The 13165-nt window shown below is 31.8% G+C and overlaps 1 protein-coding gene across 2 annotated transcripts in view; it reads left to right on the top strand.

Moving 5' to 3' along the window:
• The window catches only part of LOC108912936, a 56569-nt gene that overhangs the window by 10484 nt on the left and 32920 nt on the right, over nt 1-13165 (top strand). For both annotated transcript variants that reach the window (XM_018718367.1, XM_018718368.1), the window contains exons 3-4: nt 10704-10853; nt 12120-12281. In XM_018718367.1, the coding sequence (XP_018573883.1) occupies nt 10704-10853; nt 12120-12281 (312 nt within the window). The remainder of the gene's footprint in view (nt 1-10703; nt 10854-12119; nt 12282-13165) is intronic.

The following is a 13165-nucleotide window of genomic DNA, read 5'->3' as shown; positions in this document are numbered from 1 at the left end:
TTTTTCCTGTTTGAACTATCTTTTGATATATATGAGAAATATAACTCGATATGTATTATTAAAAATTGGTGGGATTTATTTTGTTTATTACAATAATTAAAAGCAACTAATTGCGTATGTAAGCACAAATGAAGTTTTAATCGTTCAACTTTGTACCGACCAGGCATCCGAACACTGGTTATTAAACTGCGGGGTTCGTGGGTTGACATTCATTCACTGGTGATGTGGACTCCTTCGAACGGCCAGGTGTGTGGTGGAAATTTTACGTTGTGGAAATGTTACGTTTTGGAAAACTGGGTCTTTGCTGATTGATGACATCTCCATGAAAATCAGTGTAGTTATTATTGACCCTAATGTCGTTTTAGAGTTTGAATTTGAAGATTAAATGTTATTTTCTCCAATTTTTCGGAAGGGTGCCTTTTACGTTGTTGGCGGCCTTGAGGAGATGTTGTCATCGTCTGATGTAACACGCATTTTGGAAAGTATGGTGAATTTGCTGTCTTCTTCCCTTGCAATTGAAGGGGACTACTAGTTCTAACTTCCATTTTTTTTTCTGTATATACGGTTTGCACTATGTTTTAGCATTGAGCACTGTCGGGTCTGATACGCTAGGTTATGGGAATATCACTGTTTTTTACAGACACTGGGTTAAAACTATTAAGTCTGTATGTGTACGACTTCCTTAGAGTGACAATATGATAAACTTTAGGGGCTTGTTCTATATAACAGCTTTAGAGCTGCAGATATATGGCAACTTATACCGACCAGATCTGCGGGGTTCGTGGGTTCACATTCATTCACTGGTGATGTGGACTCCGCCGGACGGCAGGAGTGCGGTGGAAAGTTTACATTGAGGATATGTTACGTTTTGAAAACTGCGTGTTTGCTGATTGACGGCATCTCCATAATGTTAGATTCTGAAAATCAGTGTTATTGACCCCTAAGTAAGGCCGTTTTAGAATTCGAATTTGAAGACCTTGGAATGTTATTTTCTCCATTTTTTTGGAAGGTGTTGAAAGGTTTGGCACCTTGAGGAGATGTTGTCATCGTCTGATGTAACACGCATTTAGGCGCCAGTCATCTCATCCTAGCGGCTTGGCGAGAAAATTTTGGAAAAAATGTTGAATTTGTTGTCTTGTTTCTTCGTAATTGAACGAATGTAACGCTGTGTAGCATGCGTGTCAGCAATGAGGCGTGTTGGCAGCAATCTGGTCAAAATTTTTCCGCCATACCTCGTGGTATGGCGGAAGAATTTTGGAAAGTGAGGTGAAATCCGCTGGCGCCGTCCTGCGCGGCAGTGTCATCTGATTCGTCTGGGACGGCTCGATGACAATTGCAACGTCTGCATGGTTTCAGCACGAAAATTTTGGAAAGATGAGCGAGAAAGTGGTTTCCCACCCTACGTAAATTAAATATTTGGAAACAACGGTAAAAATTTAGTGAATTTCTATGGTTTTCGCGGAAACTATATGGTCTGCGGTGTGGATTCCTATTATTTTGGTGGAAGTTGCGCCTTTTGGGTGTGAATTCCTATTATTCTGACAGAAACTGCGCCTTGTGCGGCTCCTTTTGAAAGATTGATAGAAATTATCGAAACATAGGTGAAATTTCGACCCCCCGTCCTGCGTAGTACGACAGTATGCTACTACTTAATATTTATGTAAGACTAAGAAATTATTTTCTTCACATTGTTTAAAAACTATTATTGCGCCAAACCCTTGAATCATCAAAAGAATCAGTTTTCATTAAATTATTTTTGTCTAATCCAAAATTTCGTACTGAAAAATGTAGACAAATATAAATATAAATAGATATACATATACATCAATATTTCATTTAAAGATTGTTTACATTTCGAAAATTAATATATTTTTTATATATATTTCAAAACTGATGTTTCTCACTAAATGTACCTCACAGTTTGTATTTGGTTTACTTGTCTGCTAGAGAATTATTTCTATAGATATGTGCAGCTAACAAAAATCACGCAGTGTTGTAAATAATCATGATTTCTCTCAATTTTCTTTTAACATTATTATTGGCAAAGTTTTCAAGAAAATTGAATATAAAACAAATCCTGTTATATAAGTAATAATGAAATACATTAAAGTAAACTAATATACTGAGTCGTATTTTCTATTTGTCTATATTTTTCAGTGAGAGATTTTCAGTTGATTTTAATTTTTTCACATATGACAATATAACCAAGTAAAGAGAAAAAATTAAACATTATGCCATAAATAAATACCAACATACTTAACTCTAATTAAAAATTCCAAATTAATGTGAACCGCATATTTTATGATCTTGTCTTTGTTAAATTAAACTCTGAACTTGTTAATATTGGCATTTAAATTTGCATTCGGTACAGACATTAAATTTTACAACATATGGAATAACTCGACTGACTATGCATCAGCTATAAAATTTATAATCTGGGAAATAAAAATCTTAACATTCTACACCATATGACCTTTATAGTTCATTTTCGTTTGTGAGCCCATATTTAGCGGACCTAGGGATTCTTTTGATTAAAATAAGTGAATCTCTCGAATATCAAATTTATGCGAAAGCACGGAAAATTTTAATGTTGAATGTGAGAGGTGAAATTTTACCTTCGTAACAGAATTTAAATATGAATAAAAGGTACAAATATCGGGTTTGTACATATTTATAAATTTATCATGTTTCAGCAACAAATTAACAGAATAGTTTTCAAGATAAGTATTTATTTCCTATGGAAATGGTGGAATGCATCTGTCAATTCTAAGCTTTATTCCGTTATAACTTGCCTTGCCTAACTCAAGGATGATAAAAATGTTGCAATTTCATTTAAGGAAGAAATCACCGATTTCTCAGAACTTAATTGGCATTTTTTTTGTTAAAACAAGTTAGTATAAAAGAATAAAAATAACTTCAAATGAAGTATTACTTGACAAAAAACTTATGTGCGTAAACATTTAAAAAAATTTTTTTGCACACAAAATGATTTTTCTAGTGATTCGAAAAAAGATTCATTTTTTCATTTGGGGATATATACAAGTATTGATGTAAGGACATAAGTTAGAGATATTTTTCTCCAAATACCATCGAATGTGGTCCACCCTGTATGAAAAACTCAGTTCCATTTATAAAGTACAATACTTTCAGAATTGTACCGAAGAATCTTACTCTTGCATCTTCCTCTAACGATATAATTTTAAAATTAGATTGACCTGATCTTAAACCTTGTACAATCCCTACCTAGTTTCCAAGTTGTCGAAAATATTTATTTATCAAAACAGTACACAGCCGTAAAAGTAAAAATGGCCAACTTTTAGAAATTGAAGCTCTAAAACACAGTACATATCTACATATTATATAAAAGAAGTTATTCCATTATGATAATTTCTTACAGTTCAAATTCATGAAAGTACTATCAAGATAAACAAAAAATCACAATATTTATATAACATTTAATACTAGATCGATTTTTACTTTTTATAAACTCGCAAGAAGAAATACAAATCTTTTCATATGAAAAATAAATTATTTCTCGAATTGCTCTCGAACCTTCTTTTATTTCAAATAATTGAAATCAGATTACAGAACTTCAAGCTTCTAGAAACTATAGACAAAGAGACACTGAATAATGATAATTCTTATAACAATGACAATTTAAATAGGGAAATGTTATAATATTATTGTTTAAGTAATTGTAATTGATAAATATTCAAATAAATAAACTAGGTTAAATATATGGTCAAGCCATGTGTCGCTCTATGCTCACTATACACAATGCTACTAACTGCCATAAAAACATGTGCCGTACATATGATCCAGTAAAGCCCATCATCCTTCGGATGGGTTTTCGTCCGAATTATTTTCGTCAGAAATTGGACTAATAATTTTGTCAGATTTGTCAGAAACGCATCCAAAGGACGAACGACCTACAGCGTCAAACGTCTTTCAGCAAAAAAAAAAACGGACTGTTAATTATTTTCTACAATCGCTTTCCTTATGAGTAAAATTATTATTTTGTTAACTTTTGCTGGTACTTTTTGTTTCATACCATTATGAAAATACTTACATATATATTCTTATAACGCAAGAGTGCAGTTATAGAAAGGCAAGGGTTGTCAATAAAATTATATAAAAGAGAACTCGACTTATAGCCAACTTTGCACTACACTGCAACCGATCTCTAGTCATATGTTAATCTTTATTTTTTTCTGTTTCTTTGTAATTTAAGTGTGTTTCAAATTTTCTCATTTTCTCTAAAAAGTATTTTTTACTAGATTATTCTATTTATAAAAGACATGCCGTCTTTTACGAATAAGAACTAAAAATTAAAAAATTTTCAAGAAAATTATTTGTCCTGTAAATGTAAAGAGAATTTTTTGAGATTATCCACATTTTTTTATCTGCTCATAATTAAAATTATATTTCTATATATATTATATATTTTCAATGAGCTAGCGTATGCTTACAACAGGTCTTGACAACATACTCAAAAGCCTTTTGAATAATATATTTTTAAAAGTAGCATCTTATGTTATTTTTATTAAGATGATGTTCAGTAATAACTTTTTAGGAGAAAACTGCTTTAAAATTGCAATTCAACAGTAAAACTCATTTTTAACACTTTAAAAGCAGCCTACGTTGCGTCCTGTAAAAGCTAAATAAAAATTGAAGGTGTATTATGTTTTAACCAGCATTTACAAGGAAATTCTTAAAAACTAGTAAACAGGAAAATTAAAATTATTTTTGTACCTATACCTACCAATAATTCATTGAGACACGAAATGCTAAAAATTTATGTTTTATCTCCTAGTATCCTTAGTTAAGCGTTGTATGATTACTTATGTATTACCCGTATAATTCCTATAAAAATTATTTTATCAAAATGCTCTTATTGGAGAAGCCGCAGTTACAACTGTTTAAAAATTGATCCTCTTTTATTGCTTCGAGACCTCTACCTGCTATACATTTATCTCACGTTATGTTTTCGTGTTTTATTCTTGCTAAAAACAAATAGTACAGACAAAATGTGTCCTAACGGAACTGCAAAATGAAATGTTTATTTCTGGTAATTCATTATTACAAAAAGAAATAATTAACTTTCATAACCAAACATTCCTTGACTGATATCCTATTGCGAGGCTACACTTCGCTTACAAGAAATTACCTTTAATACGTATGCTAAGTAACATTTTAATTTAATTTTAATTTATTAATTACTGTAAAAGTCAATATTGTTCTATAAATTTAAATATATAAATTATATAATTCTATTAGTTTGTCACTTGGGGTTTGAAACATCTTAAAAATTTCTAATATTGCCAAAATATCGCAATATTCAAGGTTATGACAAAGAAGCCATTTTTTGGCACTTATGTCCAAAGTACATAAAGGTGAAAATCGATCTAGTAAAAATATTGAGAAATTCTTCATGACAATGTGCACTATGGAGTTGCCTATTATTTGGCGTATGTGGCGTCACTACTAAAAAGCTCTATTAAGAAATAAATTTCCTCTAATACAATTAAGTTTACGTTTCCACTGTTTAACGATCTTGATTAGTTATCCATGTCAAGGTTTTAGTAGGATAAAGATCAATAAATAAAAGAACAATATACTTTAAATCATTGCCAACGTTTCATTGTTATTTTACACCATCCTCATGGCTCTAAAACCCAAACTATGTTTTTTATAAAATTCGTTATGGTATTAAAATAATTTAAATACATTTACAATAATTGTAAATAATTGTTCCTGTCACAATAAAATCCGAAAAAGAAAAATTCTAAAACGGCTCTAAAAATAACAGGTGTTATTTTTACACTCACCGGAATTTGAAGTTACTTTTATCCAACTTGACAGTTCTAAATATTAAGAAGATAGTATCTATATAGTTATATACAGGGTGTCCCAATGTTAGCGTACAAAAATTTACCAAGGGGTAGACCAGGCCAAAATAAGATTAAAATTCTTATAAAATATTTTTCTGCCATGCACTCTCACGGAGTTACAGGGTGTTGTTTAGAAAAAAATAATAACAACTTTCCGCAATAACTCAAAAACCCTTTCAGGGATTTAAGTAATTTTTGGGTGAAGTGTATATCTATTAAAGGTCATTAAAACTATATGGTGCTGATTTTGATCTGACGCCAGGGGCGGCCTAGGCCAACTTGTCCTCAAGGTTATGTCTTCATAACTTTTGCATAGCCTAGTTTTATGTAATTGGATTACGTTTTCCTGAATTTGCAATCGATTCTGAACAAAAAATGTGGTCTTGTTTCATAGCTCAAAAATGAACCGGCTTCGAGTAATTTGGGTCTAAAGTATCGACTGCATTAGTCAGTAAAAAAATGCATGTAAACATTTTATTTCTTGTTCTCAATAGGTACCTGCCATTATAAAAAACAAACTTGTTTACCGTTAAGGTACAGTTTCCCATGAATCAACGGTTGCTTGAATTTGCTCGGTGGCTGCATTAATTTTTTGAATCGTCTCTCGTGTTACTGGGTTTGGCATTCACCAGTTGTTTCATATGACCACATTAAAAAAATCAAATGGGTTGAGGTCAGGGAACCTGGGAGGCCACATAATAGGTCCATTTTTCCGAAATCAGCGTTCTGGAAAATGTAAATCGAATCGAATTTGTCTTCTGTTACGAGTAGGTGCTCCATCTTGTTGGTAGTACATCTGATTTCGTAAAGATAATTGAACGTCATCTAGTACGCCATCAACAATATTTTCTAAAAAACCCGTGTATCTCTCTGAATTTAAACGGTCTACAATAATTTGAGAAGGCAGAATGACTCCGTTGAAGATTCCTCCCCAGACATTTATGGAGAATCTTCGTTGAAACGCGGAGGGTCGTATCACATGCGGATTTTCAATGGATCAGATGTGAAAATTTTTTAAATAATTTTTAGCGTTTCTCGTAAAGATAGTTTCATCACCCCACAATATCTTTTGATGGAAATTTTCGCCATTATCGATATTTTCTAACAACCACCTGCAAAATTGTAACCTTTTCTCGGAATCACCAGGATGCAAAATTTGTACTTTATGTAGGTGGTATGGGTGTAGTTCTTCTCGGTTTAAAATTCTTCAGACGCTGGTTCGTGGAATACCTACTTGCGTTTATATTCTTCGAGCACTGGTGGAAGGATCATCAATAACAGGAGGATTATGTATTTCCAATTTTAACATTTCCGACCTCACGGACTCTTTGGAAAACTCGTTGGAATACGTGCTGTGAAGGTTACCTTCTATTTGGAAACCTGTGTAGATATTCTCGTGAGGCCACCAATGAATTTCCATCACAGAAATCGTAGACAAATATCATATCAGCATACTTTCTAGTATCTTCGAGTACTGTAATTAATTTTGACAAGTACGCTTGTAAACAGCTTTGTTTTTTATAAAGACAGGTACCTACTAGATAACAAGAAATAAAATCTTCACATGCATTTTTCTACGAACTAATGCAGTCGATAACTTAGACCCTATTTACTCGAAAACGGTTCATTTTTGAGCTATGAAACAAGAGCACATTTTTTCTTCTGAATCGATTGCAGATTCAGGAAAACATAATCAAATTACATAGAACTAGGATATGCAAAAGTTATAAAGACATAACCTTGAGGACAAGTTGGCCTAGGCCGCCCCTGGCATCAGATCAAAATAATCACCATGTAGTTTTAATCACCTTTAATAGATGTACGCTTCGCCCAAAAATTACTTAATTCCCTGGAAGGGTTTTTGAGTTATTGCGGAAAGTTATTATTTTTTTTCTAAACAACACCCTGTAACTCCGTGAGAGTGCAGGGCAGAAAAATATTTTATAAGAATTTTAATCTTATTTTGGTCCGGTGTACCCCCTGGTAAATTTTTGTACGCTGACACTGGGACACCCTGTATAACTATTAGTTATATGTGTACTTATAATTCATGGAATAAATTCAATGCGATTTTCTTTCACAGTACCTATTACGAATACTGTAATATTATTATTTTTAGAGCTGTTATAGAATTTTTTTCGGGTTTTATGGCATCTTTTAAAATTAAAATGAATAAAAAATTTAGGCAACAAGTTTCCATAACTACTTCGAAGGATATTAAAGATACAGTAATTTTTGCTTGCAGAAATATGGAAAAAAGATTATATAGAAACATTATTACCACTTAATTATGTTTTTATTGTTGTTAAGCATTTTTAGACAAAAATCGTAAGGCCGGTTACACACTGGGCGACTTTTACCGCGGCGGTAAATTTGCCGTCGCCGCCTACAAAATTTGAAATATTTACACATTCAGCGGTACAAGTGCCGCTTAGCAACAACAGTAATCACTTGTCGTACGTGACCCTGCACCTTTGTTTTACTTCCCTAAGATTTTTTGTTCGCGTATTTTATTTGCGCTTAATTATTGTGATTAAAATTTAAATAGTTACTTTGAAAAATATAAATGAACCGGCAACAAGTTATTGCTTTATTACTTTTTCGTCGCCGGAGGAATAAGAAAAGAAAAAATCGTTTAATTTGGATTCATGAAATCAACCAAAAGAGAACAGAATTTGGAGCCTTTCACACCTTATTTGAAGATTTGAATGACGACACCAAGTTTTTAAATTATTTTCGGATGTCCGTCTTGTTATTTGACGAACTGCTTGGGAAGCTAAAAGATAGTATTCAAAGGAAAAATACCCAGTTGAGGAATTGTATTTAACCTATGGAAATGTTGGCAGTTACGAAATCAGAAGATCGTTATGGATCCCTACTTCACTCATGTTGGGATTTTTCAACTATATTCAATCTAAAAAACAAATAATTTCAACACAGATTGAACTGTCCACGCGGTAAAAATCCTCTCAATGTGAAAGCGGCGATATATTCGCATGCGCCACTGACTATACAGCGTCGGCAAAACTGCCGTCAACGCCAGTGGCAGTCGACGGCTGCACAGCTACCGTCGGCGGCAAATCTTCCACGCGATATTTTTACCGCCCAATGTGTAAACTCCATTTGTTTCTTCGCGCCACTAGCAGAACGACGGCGACGGTCAATTTACAGCCGCGGTAAAAATCGCCCAGTGTGTAACCGGCGTAACAGTATATATGAAGATTTATAATGGACTCAAAAACAGCAAAATTAAATCCAAGTCCTGTACACGAAAACTCAATTCAACTCTCAACATACATGCCTATAATTAACCAATATTTGTGCATGGTAATAGGGGAAAATAACAATGTGTTTCATTACCAAATTAACGATCATTTCTGAAACGTTATATACAAAGGAAGAGCATGAATATAAATCAACCAGCACTAGAATTCAACAATACATGTTTTGTAAATAGACAAATATCACGCAATGCATGTAGTGTGGTGTAAAATTATAACGAATTCTTCTGATGGTTTCAATATCCACTGAAAACTACCCGTTTTAATCAAATATGATTTGAATATGTTATTTAAGTTTTAGATCCCACCACACTGAAAAATGTAGTACCTATGTATTATAATAAAAATGTTCAAAATTACCAAATACGAGTATATTCTCTATATAGAACGTACAGTTGAAAAGGAATACAAATAGTAGTCAAGGTAATAGGTAGGTATTTCTAACAAATTAAAAAAAAAAGTAACGATATGGCAAAGTTTAACCGAAATAGAAAATATATACAGGATGTCCGGGAGCGAATGGGCCATATTTTAAGGAAAGCTTCCTTCGAAGAAGTAAACCGACTTACATTATAAGTCAGATTACCTGAAGGAGTAGAATTGTGAAAAAATTGATTTTTGGATAAATGGTTTAAACAATGCTTTATTATGTAAAGAATCTCGGAAAAAATTTTTCTTAAACTTTTTTTGATAAGATTTCACCTGAAGAGTTACCGGGTGGTTCGGGTTTTTTTGAGACGCCCAGTGTATAGGGCTATATGCTAGTAATATTGAGTTTCAAAAGTTGGTCTAGATCGTAAAACATATTTTATTAAGTTAAAAGATTGGAAAAAAGCGAATTTAATTATACTTACTGAAATCCCACCTGTCGCTAAAAATTTGATATAATTTTTTTTTCGAACGGTTTTCTTCACTTGAGAAAGCTTTAAAAATATACAATGCTTGTCTATTCTTTTCCAGTTACCCTGGATATCTAAACGTTTACCTTCGCAAATTTGTAATTTGAATCAAAATAGAAAATTATGCAAACAAGTCATTCAAAATAAGGTTTTCGTTTCAAAAATATTTTCTCCAGTGGAATGCCATAACGCGAGTTTTTACGTTGACGTTTAATCTATTCACACTAAAACCCACTTTATTAACGCATTGTGCACACAAAATTTCATTTCAATATCGTTATTTGTTCAGAACATACTTATTTAGAGATTTGACGTTATATTTGGAAACTAAAATACCCCCGCATCTTATAAATGAAGATTTCAATATTTCATGTTTATGTAAAAATATATTCTTAAATTTAAACAAAGAAAATACTCCTTTATTTTTCACACTTTGTAGTGTTAACCCATACTGTACTGATATGGTCAAATTCTAGAGCTCTCTACAACATCTACTTATTTTTTATAGCTGCTACAAAACTGTTTTATTTATATATAAGGATTCTAGTTTTTTTAATTATATTATACATTTTATTATATTATATTATACTTATTTTATTATATGTGTTATATTATGTATTTTAATATTTCAGATGAGAAGGGCCTTTCGGTGGGAGCTTCCTGTGAATTTACCTGCAGCCCTAAACTCATGCATGTATACTGCAATCCTATTAGCGGATTGTGTGAATGTGAGAAGAAATATCCAGTCAAACTCAACAACCCCTATGCAGGTTGCAGCAAACGTAAGTGTACACGGTAAATTGCACAAAAAATCGGTGGCTCGATGCCAAGCAGGGGATATCTGCAGTAACCTCGATTGTAGAGAGAGAAAATGAATCCAGTCAATTTGCAGGGTAAACCTTGATATTTAAATAACAAATTTTGAAATGCGAAATTTGAATATTCAAACCCAATTTACGCTCAGCAATTGTTAATGTCAAAGAATACAAAGAAGTGCGGAATATAGTCTTATACATACCTCAGAAGGGAAACATATATAATTACTTAATTACTTTGTTATTTATTAGTACTGAAAAAGAAAATATGATATAGAAGTTCAAAGTACTCCAAAAATTTTGAACCTTTTTGTGATCATTTTTGAAATAATTTTAAATGCTATCAAAAAATCATAAAACTTTTTATAAGAGTTTTTATCAAACTTTTTATAAAACTGGCAATATTGTAATAGACCTGAGATTCTTACATTCCACATGATTGAAAATTTTAAGGATCAGCATTATAAGATATTGCTTCCAACATAATTCAATTCATAATTCAAATATACTATTTTCTAAGCAAAAGTTTATACACGTCTTGAGTTGATCGCAATATTTATTTGCTGCTTTAAACTAAAATAAATAACTGAAGTGTGAAATATAGAGAATAAAAAATGAAACACTATTGCACATTAAGTTGGTTACTGACAAATATATGTCATACAAGTCTATTAAATAATACAAACTCTTACAAGTATCTTACAATACTGTTCCATGCAACTAAAGATGTTTCCTTGTTTATTTTATTTAAAATTGTACACAATATAAATTGTTCTTGAAATCGTTAACAAAAAGTAAAAAATTAAAAATTAAACAACAAAAAAATATTTATTTTCCACAACTCTCTCTAGGACTATGACAAATATTTTAGGTTGTTTTACTGTTTGAAAACGCAACAGTTGTTAATGTATAAGGTGATTTACAGAAAATAGTGACATAGTTATTCTCTCAAAGGTGTTCTTATAGAACCTATTCCATAATAGGTACCCTTCTCTAGTGATTGGAAAACCATTCTTACGCCGAATAAATGCTAATATGATCAAGATTTTTGTTTAGTTTTTCTATTGTGGGGGAATTTCATCGCAATCGTGCAGTTGTGATACATCTACAATTACTATTTTACAAGTTGAACATTTAATTCTAACTAATATACACATAAAATTTGACACTTGTAAATGAATATATACATTTGTTAACAAGATATTGTTTTCTTCATTCTTTTTTTAATTTCAGCCAAGAGACTGGGAGACCAGTGCTACTACAAGGAAGCTTGCGAGTATACCGACCAGCACTCTTCCTGCATTCAAATCCACCACAACGCCATATGCCAGTGTAAAAATGGATACCATTCCGTATCTATTCAGAAACCTTCGAAAAGAGTATTTTGTGCTGAGGGTATGTATTTTTTTATTTATAAGATGTATCTCTTTATAGACGTGAAAAACGAGCATGTCACCGATCTTTAAATTTTTCACATTCATACAATGACCAATTATAGCAAGGAACACAGTCATTAAGAATCATTCCACGCCTATGAATATTTTACAAATTGTATAAGGGATAAAGTACGATGGTTTTTCGGGTTGTTATACCACGGCCTATGTTGTTCTTGGGCTAGGCTATGTGGCGTCGGATCCGTTATTAGAACTCCTAGCCAACCCCGATGAAATACAATTTCAAATATAATATAATTCAAAAAAAGAATCCAAAAAAATCATAGGTGTAGTGATTTCTAATTTTCTAAAGGGTAGTAACCGCCTAAAAAAATGTAAATGGCTAAACCAACGATTTTATTTCTGATGCTTACATTGTATTTAATATAGTATTTTTACATTTTTTTTGAGATGAACACTTTTGAAGTTATTTTCAACATTGGTAGGTACTACTCACAGACATATTATTTAAATGTGTTTTATTACTGAGTATTTATCATTATTATTATTATTAAATTTAAAAAATAATTATTCAAAAATGGCCCATTCTTCGAATTAAATAAAATATATCTTTAATGGAAATACCAACAGATATCAAATACACTTATCCAATTTCAAAATATAAAGTGGCGTTGAATTTCTCCAGTACCTCCGCCACTGGTTGGGAGATTTGTGTTTCAGCTTAGCAAATTTTTGCTCATAATTAGTAGTTACTAGCCCATGTTGTATCAATCTACGTCAAATGATATTTTTTTTAAATTTCAACAAATGTATATTTATAATAACTGTTTTTATTGATTTGTGATGTATTACTAAAGTTTGTCAGAGTATGTCATTAACACCCTA

The sequence above is a fragment of the Anoplophora glabripennis genome, unplaced genomic scaffold, assembly GCF_000390285.2.
Source record: "Anoplophora glabripennis isolate ALB-LARVAE unplaced genomic scaffold, Agla_2.0 scaffold698, whole genome shotgun sequence".
NCBI classification, from domain to species: domain Eukaryota; kingdom Metazoa; phylum Arthropoda; class Insecta; order Coleoptera; family Cerambycidae; genus Anoplophora; species Anoplophora glabripennis.
The sequence above is the reverse complement of the archived record's forward strand: the minus strand, read 5'-3'. Positions and strand labels throughout refer to the sequence as shown.